General features: G+C 47.0%; 2 protein-coding genes across 10 annotated transcripts in view; one reads left to right on the top strand and one right to left on the bottom strand.

Moving 5' to 3' along the window:
- Positions 1–16620, bottom strand: part of TAF1A (TATA-box binding protein associated factor, RNA polymerase I subunit A) — a 37756-nt gene that overhangs the window by 6473 nt on the left and 14663 nt on the right. The window contains exons 1-5 of one of the 4 annotated variants that reach the window (XM_084868921.1): positions 7405–7498; positions 5188–5310; positions 3652–3821; positions 1918–2031; positions 315–513 (exon numbers count right to left, since the gene is read on the bottom strand). In XM_084868921.1, coding sequence (XP_084725047.1) covers positions 315–513; positions 1918–2031; positions 3652–3821; positions 5188–5308 — 604 coding nt within the window. In that variant the 5' untranslated portion in view covers positions 5309–5310; positions 7405–7498. Of the gene's footprint in view, positions 1–314; positions 514–1917; positions 2032–3651; positions 3822–5187; positions 5313–6931; positions 7045–7404; positions 7499–16620 lie in introns of those variants that run through there. The other 3 variants (XM_084868923.1, XM_084868922.1, XM_084868924.1) reach the window with 3 other exon arrangements.
- Positions 12130–16620, top strand: part of MIA3 (MIA SH3 domain ER export factor 3) — a 37100-nt gene continuing 32609 nt past the window's right edge. For 4 of the 6 annotated variants that reach the window (XM_084868821.1, XM_084868820.1, XM_084868818.1 and 1 more), the window contains exons 1-2: positions 12131–12307; positions 15842–15975. In XM_084868821.1, the coding sequence (XP_084724947.1) occupies positions 12175–12307; positions 15842–15975 (267 nt within the window). In that variant the 5' untranslated portion in view covers positions 12131–12174. Of the gene's footprint in view, positions 12308–15841; positions 15976–16620 lie in introns of all 6 variants that reach the window. The other 2 variants (XM_084868817.1, XM_084868814.1) reach the window with 1 other exon arrangement.

Below are 16620 nucleotides of genomic sequence, written 5' to 3'. Positions count from 1 at the left end.
GGGTCGGGGATTAGATTCACTCCTTAAGATCCCCGTGTCCCTCTGATCCAGTCTTACCGCCTAAAGCAGTGGTCGGCAAACCGCGGTTCACGAGCCACATGTGGCTCTTTGGCCCCTTGAGTGTGGCTCTTCCACAAAAATACCACAGCCTGGGTGAGTCTATATTGAAGAAGTGGTGTTAGAAGAAGTTTAAGTTTAAAAAATGTGGCTCTCCAAAGAAATTTCAATCATTGTCCTGTTGATAACTTGGCTCTGTGGACTGATGAGTTTGCCGACCGCTGGCCTAAAGAAACAGTCCCCTTGTTCCCACTCACCAAGCTCGGACAATTCCTTCTTCTTCTCAGACCAGGTGTAATACTGCAGAAGCCCTTTGTAGGCCTGGACGAGGTTGATCAGCGCCTCCTGGGATGAGGACTTCTCGCCGTATCGCCACGTCTCCGCCTGGCTCAGGTTCCTGCTGGCGTCGTCCAGCAGCCCGTGGTGCAGAAGGTACAACGTGTGCTGCAGGGAGATCTGCAACCGTAACAAGAACATGCAGAGACCTGTGAGCTGCTTAGAAAACCATTCGTCAGACAGCTCCGTACACATAGGACGTATGTTGGGCTAAGGTCCTGGTAGCACACAGATGATGTAACGGCACAGGCCCCGAGACCCGAAATGTCAATCCAGCGAAGAGGGGAGAGGGGTGGGTGAGAGTGAAAGGATGTCAGCTTTCAGCCCTAACTGGTGTGGCTCAGTGGATAGAGCGTCAGCCTGTGGACTCAAGGGCCCCAGGTTCGATTCCGGTCAAGGGCATGTGCCTTGGTTGCGGGCACATCCCCGGCAGGGAGCGTGCAGGAGGCAGCTGGTCGACGTTTCTAACTCTCTATCCCTCCCCCTTCTTCTCTGTAAAAAAATCAATAAACATAACGTAATAATTAATAAAAATAAAAAAGGATGTCGGGCCGAAACCGGTTTGGCTCAGTGGATAGAGCGTCGGCTTGGGGACTGAAAGGTCCCGGGTTCGATTCCAGTCAAGGGCATGTACCTTGGTTGCGGGCATATCCCCAGTAGGGGGTGTCCAAGAGGCAGCTGATCGATGACTCTCTCTCATCGATGTTTCTAACTCTCTATCTCTCTCCCTTCCGCTCTGTAAAAAATCAATAAAATATATTTTTTAAAAAAGGATGTCGGCTTACAGAGAGAGGACCACGTGATCCAGGGAAAGAACCTGTGCCCGGGAGACGGACAGGAGCCTGGTGGCTGCCAAGGGCCGAGGGTGGAGGAGGCGGGAAAATGTTGGTCAAAGGGCACCCCTTTTCACTTATGAGATAAGTTCCGGGAATTCTAATATACAGTACGGTAACCAGAGTTAATAACTGTTGATAATTGTATACTCCAAAGTTCCCGGAAGGGTAGAGTTTTAATGTTCTCACCAGAACAACAACACAACGTAATCACATGACATGGAGGAGGCGCCAACTCACCTCATTGTGATTACCTCTTCCATGACGCGTACATGGCTCAAATCATCACACTGTACGCATTAAACCTACACGGTGTGATATGCCAATTATATCTCCAGAAAGCTGGGAGGGAAACGTTTGCACATATTCAAACTCCCAGTTTGGCTGAAACTGGTTTGGCTCAGTGGATAGAGCATCGGCCTACGGACTGAAGGGTCCCAGGTTCGATTCCGGTCAAGGGCATGTACCTCTGTTGTGGGCACATCCCCAGTAGGGGGTGTGCAGGAGGCAGCTGATCGCTGATTCTCTCTCATCGATGTTTCTAGCTCTCTATCCCTCTCTCTTCCTCTCTGTAAAAAAATCAATAAAATATATTTTTTTAAAAAAAAAAAAAGATTGTGACTCAATAGCATTACTGTAAAAAAAAAAAATGAACACTTCAAAGGTAAATTTTCAAAGCCCACATTCTTACCGTTAAGTAATTCATGACGCCGATATTCTTCATCCTGTCCGCAAAGGCATTGAAAGTCTCCACGCTGCTTTTGGGGTGATAATAGAGAATTTCACTTCCGAGTTTCCAAATCATCTGTCAAAACAGAAATTGCTATCAAAAATGTAAAACCTTTGCCTTAACCCATGTCTGCCCAAGAAAGCTATTTTTTTTTCTGATTATTTCATTCAAAAGCAATCTGTCATTTCTTTCCCTAGCTACCACTTCCATCGATATTTCACTAGCCTTCACCCAGTGAAACTAATATTGTATCACATGTGATTAAGTCCTTCCCACCAATTAAAATACCAGATAATTATAACAGTGCCATTTTTAAATCAGTAGTCTAAAGAAAGCAGGCAGTTAGGATATATACTGAAGATAAAAATTTTGCCAAAATTTGGCTCAGTGGATAGAGTGTCGGCCTGCGGCTGGAAGGTCCCAGGTTTGATTCTGGTCAAGGGCATGAACCTTGGTTGCAGGCACATCCCCAGTGGGGGGTGTGCAGGAGGCAGCTGATCGATGTTTCTCTCTCATCGATGTTTCTAACTCTCTTCCTCTCTGTAAAAAATCAATAAAATGTTTTTTTTAAAAAAAAAAAGAATGTTTATCAGCAACAGACACATTTTAATAGAAGGTATTTCCTCCCCACAGCCCCCCAACATTGCTGACAGAACGTGGAGCTCTGCGTTCTCCATGGCCGTGAACTCTGTTTCTCTGACCCCGTGTTAAAGCAATTCAGTAACACCGACCTGAAAGTAAATGTAAGTGAATTTTAAATCCGTTATTTCTATAAACATACAGACTGGTGGTTTGGTATAACTGTAAAACCAGTCTTCCCAGCTTAGAGGGGCCAAGACCTACATTGGCAGAATGCCAGACGGGAGCACTCTGGAGCTTAAAGAAAATGTGGAGATTGCCTGTCACAAGTGCACTTGAACCTGGTTGCACACGAGAACTGCCCGTTAAATAAACGCTGCAGGGACTCAGACTCGGATTCAGACCTGGGGTGGAGCCCAGGAAATCTGCGTGTCCAACGAAAGCCCCAGACCCGTGGTCGGCAAACTGCGGCTCGCGAGCCACATGCGGCTCTTTGGCCCCTTGAGTGTGGCTCTTCCACAAAATACCACGGCCTGGGCGAGTCTATTGATATTTTGAAGAAGTGGTATTAGAAGAAGTTTAAAAAAATCTGGCTCTCCAAAGAAAAGGGCAAATGGCCGTCTCAGCGGGATGGCAGCGGCCTGCGTCCAGGGACAGCCTGGTCAGACCCCAGGGAATCGGACCGTACAGCCAGCAGGCCTTTCCGATGGTTTAGAGATGGGACATGAAAAAAAAAAAGGACGACTCCAGAGTTTGGCCTTAGCAGTTAGATACATAAAAACAATCCTCTGCCGCCGAAACCGGTTTGGCTCAATGGATAGAGCGTCGGCTTGGGGACTGAGGGTCTCGGGTTCAATTCCAGTCAAGGGCATGGACCTTGGTTGCGGGCATATCCCCAGTGTGCAAGAGGCAGCTGATCGATGACTCTCTCTCATCGATGTTTCTAGCTCTCTATCTCTCTCCCTTCCTATCTGTACAAAATCAATAAAATATATTTTTTTTTAAAAATCCTCTTCAGAGATGAAGAAAAGGTGGTGAAGATCAGAACCGTGTCCACCAAAAGGAGCTGGAACTCCAGGGATCAGAAACCTCTCCCACAGACTCGCCCCGCCTCACCTCGGGCGCGGCCTGCCGCTTCTGGCTGTCCGAGTCCTCCAGGGTCTGGAGGTAGCTGTGCATGTACTCGGCTGCTCGCTGCCACTGGTGCTTCAGCAGGGCCTCTTGGATGAAACTTAAACAGGCACTTGTGGTCTGAGCAAAATCCTTCTCCTTTTTCCCTCGGGTCGCTATAAGGATTAAAGAGAGGAATCTTTTTATTTTTATTTTTTAATATGTTTTTATTGTCGAAACAGGTTTGGCTCAATGGATAGAGCATCAGCCTGCAAACTGAAAGGTCCCAGGTTCGATTCCGGTCAAGGGCATGTATCTTGGTTGCGGGAACATCCCCAGTGGGGGGTGTGCAGGAGGCAGCTGGTCGATGATTCTCTCTCATTGATGTTTCTCTCTCACTCTCTCCCTTCCTCTCTGTAAAAAATTGGGGGGGGGGGGGAAATTATATATATATATGTTTTTATTGATTGGAGAGAGGATGGGAGAGGGAGGAAGATAGAAGCATCAATAATGAGAGAGAACCATCGATCAGCTGCTCCCTGTACACCCCCTACCGGGGATCAAGCCCGCAACCTGGGCATGTGCCCTGACCGGGAATCAAACCGTGACCGCCAAGTTCACTGGTTGTTGCTCAACCACTGAGCCACACCAGTTGGGCAAAGTGAGGAGTCTTTTACCCAGTGACCCTGACTCAACAGCTCAAAAACTTACTTCTGACAAACGGGAGTATGAACAAGTACAACAGTGGGTATTACCTTAATCCAGCCCATCCCAAATATTAAAGCTAGCTTCACTTGCAACAAACTATCCCACACTATTTTAACTAGTTTTAGCAAATGGGGGGAAAAAGACTAATGTAGAGATGTCAGCAAACCCTTCAAATCTGTCAATCACCCTTTCATTTTTTTTTAAATATATTTTATTGAGTTTTTACAGAGAGGACTGAAAGGTCCCAGGTTCGATTCCAGTCAAGGGCATGTACCTTGGTTGAGGGCACATCCCCAGTAGGGGGTGTGCAAGAGGCAGCTGATCGATGTTTCTCTCTCATCAATATTTCTAGCTCTCTATCCCTCTCTCTTCCTCTCAGTAAAAAATCAATAAAATATATTAAAAAAAAAAAAAAAAAAAAAAAAAAAGAATTCTAGCCTTAACTGGTTTAGCTCAGTGGATAGAGCATTGGCCTGTGGACTGAAGGGTCCCAGCTTCAATTCCGGTCAAGTGCATGTGCCTTGGTTGCGGGCACATCCCCAGTAGGGGGTGTGCAGGAGGCACCTGATCGACATTTCTCTCTCATTGATGTTTCTAACTCTCTATCCCTCTCCCTTCCTCTCTGTAAAACATCAATAAAATTTTTTTTTAAAGAATTCTAAAACAAAAAATCATCTTTTTTTAAAATTTCTTTTTGGCTATAGCATAAGAAATTGTCATTTGTTTATTCTTATCTTGCAAAGTGAATCAAGCTTGGTTTTTCATGTTGCATTCGTATGGGATCTTAGCATCTCTTGCACGGAAGGTAAAATGGCTGTCCGGTGTTTTACTCACCCACACTGTCCACGTGCTTCTGGAGCCAAGGAAGGCGCATTCCTGAACCAGAGCGGATGCTCCTTTCTGCTGGGTCATCCTCCTTCGTGGGCCTCAGCAAGTCTTCGCTGAAATCACTCATCCCTATTTCAAACTGAGAAGATCAGTCACTGTCTGCACGTCTTAATCCACGGCCATCTGAGTTCTACAGAAAAACAGACGTTTCTTAGTCTAGTACATACCACTTGATCAGCAACAACCAAAATAAATGATCCATGCAAAAAAAAAAAAAAGACAGAAACTATGTTTAGGAAAACACCAAGATAGATAAAATACTGCCCCTTGATTTAAAAAAGGAAACAACTCAAACCTAAAGGAAGAAACAGCAGCCCTGATCGATGTTTCTCTCTCATCGATCAGGTAGCTCAGTTGGCTAGAGCAGTGGTCTGCAAACTGCGGCTCACAAGCCACATGTGGCTCTTTGGCCCCTTGAGTGTTTAGCAGAGGCCAGCTTAGGAGTACCCTAATTAAGTTAATAACAATGTGCCTACCTACATAGTTTAAGTTTCAAAAATGTGGCTCCCAAAAGAAATTTCAATCGTTGTGCTGTTGATATTTGGCTCTGTGGACGAATGAGTTTGCCGACCACTGGGTTAGAGCATCCACCCAATACACCAAGGTTTGGGGTTGGATCCTGGGTCAGGGCACATACAAGAAACAACCAATGAATGCATAAATAAGTGTAACAACAAATTGATGTTTCTCTATTTACCTCTATCTCTACCTCTCTCAAATCAAAGTATATATTTTTAATTTTTTTAAATGTAATAAAGGAAGAAACAGCAAAACAATGCATAACAATAAAACAGTCCAATAATAACAGTAATAGTAGTTAACATTTACTGGGCCCTTTTTATACACCGGGCATATAAATCACCTAAATTAATCCTTAGAGACACCTGAAGTAAATACTATTATTTTCTCCCATTTTCATGTTGAAAAAAAACTGAGGGTCTTAATGAAGAAACGTAACCTGGACTGAGGTCACAAGAAAGGTGAGGACAGTATTCTATGAACTAGAACTTCAAACTACTTGGCATGAACGGAGCTTGGGGTCTGTGTGCAGGAGGGGCTCAGAATGCAGAAGTGAGGGTGGGAGAAGAATCTAGAAAGACAGCCACGGGCCAAGCTGAGTCTGGGCTTAACCCTCAAGATGCTCAGGGCCTTTCCCTCGCTCCCCATTCCGATGGCTCATTGGGTCCTGCTGATGGCTGCCTGCTGACACTTCCATCTCCCCCTTCTCCGAAATCCTACGCCAGCACCCTAGTTCAGGACACCCTCACACCTGGTCTAGCTTACTGCCTTCACTTTCTAACTAGTAGCCTTGCCTCAAATTCTGCTGCTCCTCATCACTGCCTGCGAAAGCTTTCCAAATCAAATCTAAACTAAAATGGAGCTCCCATTTGACCCAGCAATACCACTTCTAGGACTATATCCCAAGAAGCTAAAACATCAGTCAGAAAGGACATATGCACCCCTATGTTCATAGCAGCACAATTCACCATAGCTAAGATTTGGGATCAGCCTAAATGCCCATCAGCAGATGAGTGGATCAGAAAACGGTGGTACATCCACACAATGGAATACTACGCTGCAGTAAAAAGGAATTCCTACCATTTGCAACAACATGGATGAACCTGGAGAGCATTATGCTACGTGCAATAAGCCAGTCAGAGAAAGATAAATACCACATGATCTCACTCACTTGTGGACTATAGTGAACAACATGAACTGATGAACAAAAACAGATCCAGAGGCAGAGAAACATCAATCAGACCATCAAACCTCAGAGGGAAGGTAGGGGAGGGAAGAAAGAGGGGTAAGAGACAGAGATCAACCAAAGGACTTGTATGCATGCATATGGCCTAACCAATGGACACAGACACCAGGGGGTTGAGAGCAATGGGGGAAATAAGGACACATAGGTAACACCTTAATCAATAAAGAAATTTTAAAAAAACAAAATAAAATAAATCAAATGCTAGAGTTAGGAGCATGAGTTTTAAATAGCACCAGATTTTTAACCCCAGGCGCATGCATTTTATGGAGTCTTGATACAAACAGCTCTCCTTCCCAGATTCTCAAATCCTGCGGGCGTGTCATGCATTTGCCAAGTTCACCGAAGTCCCACCCCCCTCCCGGCAGCAGTGATGGGTGGAGGGTACCCTCGGCCCTTACCGCCTGCAGCAGGACCTCTCAGCTGAATGCAGTCCCAGCCCCGGGCAAACACCGGAAGTGGAGTTAGCGACAGCCCCGTGTGAGCATGTGCTAAGCCAGCCCCCCTGGCTCCCAGGCAACGCGCAGGCGCAGCCCCGCCCCTAACTCCTCCCGCGGCGCCGCAGTCTTCGCTGTCCTCGGCTTGGCCCCGCCCCCGCCCAGGTAACCCGGAAGTGATCGCGAACTCCCGCCCTCTCATTGTGGATGCTCCAGATTTGCATCTTGGTTTAGGGACATGGGATGAATGGGAAGCTAGTTTTGTTACAAATGGATATTGGGGCGACCAGAGGGCAAGTGGGTCGGGTGAACAGTGGCAGGTGGTCCCAGCACAGCAAATCTGCATAGCCTAGCCTTTCCATTGCTCCTTTGAAATTATTTTTCTCTTTTCTTTAAATTTAGGTTTTGAATTTAGGGGACCCTGGACCCCCTCCCCAAAAGTTGGGAAAGATTTGTTTTTCCTCTCAGCAGTAGTGGTTCCGCTGACATCTGCAGTCACTGTCATGAGGACCATTGACAAACTTTTTTTTAAACTTAAACTTTTTTTTTTTTTAATATATTTTATTGCGTTTTTTTGCAGAGAGGAAGAGAGAGGAATAGAGAGTTAGAAACATTGGTCAGCTGCCTCCTGCACACCCCCCCACTGGGGAAGTGCCTGCAACCAAGGTACATGCCCTTGACCAGAATCGAACCTGGGACCTTTCAGTCCACAAGCCAACGCTCTATCCACTGAGCCAAACTGGTTTCAGCCAGGGCCAACCCATTCAATATCAATCTTGGTTTCACTGTCAAGAATAGTAAATGTGTGTGAGGTAATTATGAGAAATACACAATAAATGCATAACTTGCACTTAATGACTAGGAGCATAATGATAACTGTATCTTATCCTTTTATTAAGGTCTTCAGATTCATCTGAAATGGCAATGAGATTCTCAAATATCCCAACAATAATCTCAATCCCTGATTACAAAAAAAAAAAAAAAAATTGGTGGATCTTGAGATAACCACCATCCTTCTTTCTCCTTTCACAAAAGTTCCAAAAGATCTTGGCCAAAATATGTTAAATTCTAAAACACAATTTTAAGCCTTAGATGATTTTGCCCAGTGGTTAGAGCGTCTTTGGCCTGCAGATTGAAGGGTCCAGGGTTCAACTCTGGTCAAGGGCACATGCCCTGGTGGTGTGTTTGATCTCCAGGAGGCAGCCAATTAATGTTTTGATTCATTGATCTTTCTATCTACCTCTCCCTTCCTCTTGGAAATCAATAAAAATTTTTAAAAAACAATTTTAAGCTTTTCATTTCTTTAAAATAAGTATATGCAAAATAATGTACAAATATGTACAAATGTATGGTATGGATCTGATGTTAATTTTTAAATCCTGCCTTCTTGAGCTGTGCTATCTTTAAATGTGTCTAGTCTGAATTAATATGTACTGTAAGAGTAAAATACATAACAGATTTCAAAGATTTCATATAAAATAAAGAATGTCAAATGCCTCATTAAGAATCTTACATTAATTACAACTTGAAACAGTAATACTTTCGATGTATTGTATTAAATAAGATGTATTATTAAAATTAGTCTCATCTTCTTTGTTTTACCTTTCTAACGTTACTTGTAGAAATTTTAAATTTGTAGCTAGCATCATATTGCTATTGGACAACATTGCTAGGGAGTCGGTGAGAAATAAGGGTAATATCAGGTTTAGGTCCATTTAACATTCTGGTTTGAAGTCATTATTCACCCTTTAATGCATTCCATATCATTTCCTATTCGATGCATATTTAAATACGGATGAACTTTTTTTTTTTCATCTTTCAATAGGGATGTACTTTCATACTTGCAGGGAACTCTCACGCTTCCTGTATGCAATTGCTCGACATCCACACTTGGATAGGCTGCATGATGGCATTTATGTTCCTGTTTCTAATTTTATACTGAATGTGTCAACTAAAATGCCAAGGATTCAGGAGGTTTGCTTTGTCTGGATGTGTGGTCTGTTAACAGGTTGTGCTTGTACATCAAGAACCTATTTTTTCCTCTCAGTTCTTAGTAGCTCCTCCAGGAGGCGCGTGTGAGCTGCCAAACACAGCCTGGGAGGTTGTTACCTGCCATCGCTGACTTTTAGTAAGAAAAGAAGTGTCCAGGGTAGGTTCCATCTAAAAATGTCTCCCTTGAGATGAAGTCATTGATCGGCTGAGACTCTCATTGCATCATCAACCATCCCTGTTCCCTAAGAGCCAGGCCTGTTTGCGGTTTAATTGTTTAAACAACATAAATGGGCAATCTTTAATATGTGATCTTATTTGCTTCTTCAAGCAACACCATGAAATATTAACATTTAGCCCCAATTTTATTTTTCCTCAATATATTTTATTGATTTTTTTTACAGAGAGGAAGGGCGAGGGATAAAGAATTAGAAACATCGATTGGAGAGAAACATTGGATCAGCTGCCTCCTGCACAGCTCCTATTGGGGATGTGCCCGCAACCAAGGTACATGCCTTTGACCGGAATCGAACCTGGGACCTTTCAGTCTGCAGGCCAACACTCTATCCACTGAGCCAAACGGGTTAGGGCTAGCCCCAATTTTATAGATGAGAAATCTAAGAAACGCAAAAATTGGTGACTCGCCCAGGGTCACATGATTACATTCCTGATAGCTAGCTTAATTCTTTTGACTACATTCCCTGCCTCCACTCCTGTCCTGTAGGGAAGTAATTCATATCTGAAATCTGAAATGGATAAGCCAGTCTTCTCTGTGCAGATTGGGTTGTACGGGCCCCACCCTGGAATTCATTCTGCATTTGTTTCAAAGCACCAAATATTTGCCTTCTGGGAAAATCGCGCCAAGGTAAATCAGGCAGAACCGGAAACCGGAACTGACATACAAGCTTACACTATATATCGGTAGCAATATCAGATGTTTGCCTTCCTTCCTTTGTACAATACAGATGGGGACATTTAACAAGACTGGACAAACAGAACATGCTGATAGAAGACCTTGGCTTGCATATGACTCACTCCTAATAGAACATACCCTTTGACCTGGCTTTGACATGCTTTATATATTTTTTTTAATATATTTTATTGATTTTTTACAGAGAGGAAGAGAGAGGGATAGAGAGTTAGAAACATCGATCAGCTGCCTTCTGCACACTCCCCACCAGGGATGTGCCCGCAACCAAGGTATATGCTCTTGACTGGAATCCAACCCGGGACCCTTCAGTCCGCAGGCCGCCGCTCTATCCACTGAGCCAAACTGGCTTCGGCTTGACATGCTTTTTAAATATATTTTATTGATTTTTTACAGAGAGGAAGGGAGAGGGATAGAGAGTTAGAAACATCGATGAGAGAGAGTCATCGATCAGCTGCCTCTTGCACACCCCCTACTGGGGATATGCCCGCAACCAAGGTACATGCCCTTGACCAGAATCGAACCCGGGACCTTTCAGTCCCCAAGCCGACGCTCTATCCATTGAGCCAAACCGGCCTCGGCTTGACATGCTTTTTAATGGTGGGGAAGGATTTAACCCTACTAGCCATGCTTAACACAAAACTCATTCTCCTTGGCTTTCAGAATAGGATATTTACTTAAAAGTTCGCTTCTGTTTTATGATTCCTTTCCTTAATGTCTGATAGCTTTCTGTCTTTGGCTCGACTAAGTCTAATTCTTGTGCTTGATTTTCATAAGCTGACCTGCCCTAGATAAACCCAAGTTTATTATTTCCCCGATCTATTTAATAGGATCATTTCACTCTAGAAAGGTTAGGTCTCCTTCCTGTCCTTTAAAAATTACTTTCTGCCGAAACCGGTTTGGCTCAGTGGATAGAGCATAGGCCTGCAGACTGAAAGGTCCCAGGTTGATTCCGGTCAAGGGCATGTACCTTGGTTGAGGGCACATCCCCAGTAGGGGGTGTGCAAGAGGCAGCTGATGGATGATTCTCTCTCATTGATGTTTCTAAGTCTCTATCCCTCTCTCTTCCTCTCTGTAAACAAATCAATAAAAATATATTTTATTTTTAAAAAAATTACTTCCTGCTCTGTTTTGTCTTAGGTTGCTTTCTTTAACTTGCCCTTTCCTGTCCTTTTAGAATCTAAATCCCACTTAACTCACCTAGACCTAGCTCAAATTCCACCACTACCCTGACCAGTGTGGCTCAGTGGATAGAGCGTCGGCCTGGGGAACGAAGGGTCCCGGGTTTGACTCCGGTCAAGGGCATGTTCCTTGGTTGCGGGCACATCCCCAGTAGGGGGTGTGCAAGAGGCAGCTGATCAATGATTCTCTCTCATCGATGTTTCTAACTCTCTATCCCTCTCTTTTCCTCTCTGTAAAAAAAATCAATAAAATATATATTTTTTAAAAAAATCGGGACTGTCCTGCCAAAAGCGGGATGTCTGGTCACCTAAGGGGGAGAGCGAAGAAAGTAGTTGCGGTTCTCCTCCCAGACGCCCCTGCATCCGCTCCGGGGGCGGGGGGGGGACCCGTGCTGACGTGTCAGACCGGCAATTCAAACCCGCCCAGGCCCCGCCCCTCGCGCCTGACCCCGCCCCACACGCCCTGGCCACGCCCGCTGGAGCCACCGGCCACGCCCCCATTTCGCCATGGCCACGCCCCTCGCGCACGGCCACGCCCCTCCGCGTCCAGACCACGCCCCCCATCCCGCCCTGGCCCCGCCCGCTGGCGCCGCGGGCCTCCGCCTCCGCGTCACCGGCCCCCGCGGTGACCACAACATGGCTGCGGCGCCGGGGCTGCCCTTGTGCCTGCTCCTGCTCGGGCTGCCCTGGCGGGTGCCGGGCCGGCTGGAGCCGGACGCGAGCCGGCGCTTCTCCGAGCACAAGCTCTGCGCCGACGAGGAATGCAGCAGTGAGTGCCCGCGGGCCGCCGGGGCCGGGCGGCGCGGGGGCGGGAGCCGGGCAGCCCGCACGCCGCCGCCGGAGAGCCGCAGCCCAGCCCGGGCGGGAGGGCGGAGCGCCGGGTCCGGGGCGGGGTGGGGGGGGTGGTGTTCGGGGATCGAGCCCCGGGGTCCCCCTGCGTGTGTGCCCGGCGGCTCTGCGGGCGTCCCGGCCAGCAGGCCCCGGCCGCGGGGGTCTGCGCCTCCCACTTGTTGCCGGCGTTTTCTTCTTCCTTCGCTGATCGGGGTGGAGGATCTGGGGTGGAGGGGGGGTAAGAGGGGGTTTGGAGGTGGCCCCCGTTATCCCGGGGTTAGCTGCCCGGCTCCCGATGGGCGATGGGGCCGCGTGCCCCGGGGCTCCCCACGCCGCCGCCTCGGAGCGCCTTCCTGCCCCGCCGCGGGGACCGGGGCGGCTGCTGTGCTGTCCGGGGGCAGATGCGCCCCGGGCTCGCTGGGCGGACTCCCTGCTCAAGGTTGATGATAGGTTTCGGGAAGGGCGCTGCCCCCTGGCCCTCCTGCTTCGCTAGGATTGGGGGCGCGAGCCGCCTTTGGGGCAGACGTACTGGAGTTCGGGATCGGGACGGTCTTGGAGTCCGGGCAGGTGGCGTATTCCGAGGTCTCTCTCCATCCTGTCATTGCTGTGCCTGGGAGTCTTGCAGGCAGCCGGGCAGGGAGGGCACCGGAAAGGCCACCGTCTCTGGCTCTCCAGAGTGTGGGAGCATCTGCCTCGGCCACCTGGGACCCCGCAGCCTCCTCTTCTGGGTGCAGGAAGCGGAATGGTTCCCCTGCTCTCAGATTGGTGGGGGGTGGGGGCGAGGGAGGGTGCGAAGGGCTGAGATCTTCAGGCTCCGAGGGAGGATCATTAAAGTGACAGTGATGCTGTCCAATACTCAGAGGGTCTTAGAAACCCAGCCAGCCTGAGCCTTAGCCCCTTGCCTTGTTTGAATCTCTGAGCCAAGATCCATCTTGCAGCCTCAACTGACTGACAACCGCTTCCCAGAAAGGTTGCTCCTACATAGTCGATAAAAAGAGATAGGAAACCGTCTTCCTGGGAAGGCCATCGGCCTACCGGTCTATTTAGCTACTTTATAGGGCAAACTGGCGTTATTCAGAAACCAGTTTCATAATTTGGAGTTTGTATCCCTGCAGCCATTCCTGGATGTAGTAACGCTGGGGCCCATGTAAATAAATGCTACAAAGGAGGCGCAGCTTCGCGGGTTTTTCCTGTAGTTTTCTGGGTTATTAGCAAGCAGAGCGCCCCCCCAAATATCAGCTCTTCTGTGCTTCCCAAAGCGAGTTCCTCAAAACCCGTTGCCTGGAGAAGCACATCGCGGATGCTTCCCGGGTAGGAGACAAGGTATTGGAAGGGCCCTTAAGTGGCCACCTGGCAGGTGTCCAGCAGGAAGCAGGGTAGGGGCTGCGTTGTACGCATATGCTTTTCAGATAGCTGTTCTGCAGCTGGCCTTCTGGTGTCATCCCATTTATAGATTAGAAATCCCTCACTGATCTGTTCTGAGGGGACCGAGAGAAACAAGGCTATTCCCAATGGTCAGAGAGGCCCCCGTCTTACATTGCCTATCACCTTCCATCCGGCCTCTCACCCAATTACATCTGAATTAGGTTGATGGCATGCATTAAAATAATGAGATTTTTTTTTTTGCTTCAAAATCCAAGCAACTGCCGAAACCAGTTTGGCTCAGTGGATAGAGCGTCGGCCTGCAGACTGAAAGGTCCCGGGTTCGATTCCGGTCAAGGGCATGTACCTTGATTGCGGGCACATCCCCAGTAGGGGGGTGTGCAGGAGGCAGCTGATTAATGTTTCTCTCTCGTCGATGTTTCTGACTCTCTGTCCCTCTCTCTTCCTCTCAATGAAATATATATATATATATATATATATGAAATAGATATATATGTATATATATATTTTAAAATCCAAATAACCCCCTTTATGTTTGTCCCTTGCTAATTGCCTTGTAGAAAAGTATTATTTCCGTTCCATCCTCCCTTTTTGCTGCTACTTAATTGCATTTATTGTCCATTTCATCTTATATGAGAAACTGTGTGTGTGGCCAACAGAAAGAAAAAGACTTCCACCAGTTTCTAGATCAGGTGTGATTTAAGTCCTGCATTTTAAGACTGAAGGTAACTTCTGAACAGTATTCACAAGGCCTGCTTAGTCCCTGTCACAGGTGATGTCCACTTTGCGTTTTGTTTCTAGAAATAGGGAAATGAAGCTATTTTAACTTCGTTCTGAAACCTTCTTAACACCTTAAGCGCCATGTTAGTCACCGGTGACAAAACAGGTTTGGTGCTTAATGTGTTAATGTTGGCTACAGTAAAAATCTTTTAAAATATATATATATTGATTGATTTTTTTTTTTTTTTACAGAGAGGAAGGGAGAGAGTTAGAAACATCTATGAGAGAGAAACATCAATCAGCCGCCTCCTGCACACCCCCCACTGGGGATGTGCCCGCAAGCAAGGTACATGCCCTTGACCGGAATCCAACATGGTACCCTTCAGTCCGCAGGCTGACGCTCTATCCACTGAGCGACACCGGCTAGGGCTACAGTAAACATTCTTTACCTTCAGGAAACATTACCTCGTAATGTGACTGGATCTGTCTCATAGGATGTGACATCCTTTCTTTCCCGTCAGTTTATCTAGTAGATATTGTAAGGAAAGGACAACTTTGCCACAAATGAAACCGACAGTGTTTACTGGCGGGTGGTAGCAATTAGAGCCACTTAAAAATAGTGCCATTTGGTGGTTAGTTCAAGTTAATTGACCCCCTGGGGATTCCCGGGTGCTCTCCCCAGTCCCTATTGCCTCTGCATGCAGCCGTGCTTAAGCGAGTCAGCATCTGTCCTTGAATTTACCCAGTTGCAAAAGGAAGTTTTTTTGTGACCATGACACAGTAAAGATCGAGGACTAGCAAGTCAGAGAGGGGAGCGAGAGTTTTATCTGGGGCCAGCCTTCGGTGGTGGTGGACACACTGGTTTTTGTTTCTCAGCATTTTCCATAAAGAAAACCAGGGAGAGGTTCCCTCTGCCCGGTCTACTTGCAGACGCTATCCTGATTTATCAGGATAAAGCTGGGAAGGTTTCAGATGCTTGGAGCATGTGACCGGAAAGTGATCGAGTGCAGCCCTAGCTGGTGTGGCTCAGTGGATAGAGCAGCGGCCTGCAGACTGTAGGGTCCCAGGTTCGATTCTGGCCAAGGGCACATGCCCGGGTTGCGGGCTGGATCCCCAGTGGGGTGTGTGCAGAAGGCAGCCGATCAATGGCTCTCTCTCATCAGTGATGTTTCTATCTCTCTCTCCCTCCCCCTCTCTCTCAGAAATCAATAAAAAAAATATATTTAAAAAAATTTAAAAAAGTGATCAAGTGCGGATAGTATAGGAGAAAGCTGTTGACAGTGGGTTCCTGTATTTCCTGATCGATCAATATGGGCTGTGCCGGTTGAATCGTGATGTCTGGTTATTTCTTTTCTCTCTTTACACACAGTGTTGATGTACCGGGCCGAGGCGCTAGAGGACTTTACAGGCCCCGATTGTCGTTTTGTGAATTTTAAAAAGGGAGACCACGTCCATGTCTACTATAAACTGGCGGGGACGACGCCGGAAGTTTGGGCTGGAAGTGTAAGTAAAGATCTGTCATCGTTCCTTTTGTTTCTTTTCCTTTTCCATTATATATACATATATATATATATATATATATATATATATATATATATATATATATACACACATACATACACACACACAAACACACACACACACACACACACATATATGATTTATTCAGGAAAATGAAAAGGATTGCAATTTAGAAGCTGCAGACGTGGTGAGCCACGTGCGAATTCTGCCAGGAAGCGGATGGAGAAAATGACACGATTTCTTTTCTGACGTTGAATGGGCTCGTCTAGCTCTGACGGTTTCAGTAACTGTTTTCTCGGGGTCCAGAATGGCAGAAACCTGTCCTCTGCTGTGTGTCCCCAGCAGGCACCAGGCTTGGCACTGAGTAGGGGCTCCGCAGATATTTCCTAAATAGAACTGAACTGCTTCCAGCTATTGCTCCTCAGCATCACGTTCTAGGCCTTTCAGCCACGCGTGCTCCGTACATGGCAAAGGTGGGAATGGGCCCTCACCGGTTTGGCTCAGTGGATAGATCGTCGGCCTGTGGACTGAAAGGTCCCAGGTTTGATTCCCGTCAAGGGCACATCCCCAGTGAGGGGTGTGCAAGAGGCAGCTGATCGATGTTTCTCTCTCATCTATGTTTCTGAC

The sequence above is a fragment of the Pipistrellus hanaki genome, assembly GCF_964339955.1.
Source record: "Pipistrellus hanaki genome assembly, chromosome: 20".
Taxonomy (NCBI): domain Eukaryota; kingdom Metazoa; phylum Chordata; class Mammalia; order Chiroptera; family Vespertilionidae; genus Pipistrellus; species Pipistrellus hanaki.
Note: the sequence above shows the minus strand (reverse complement) of the source record. Positions and strands in the feature narration are given on the sequence as shown.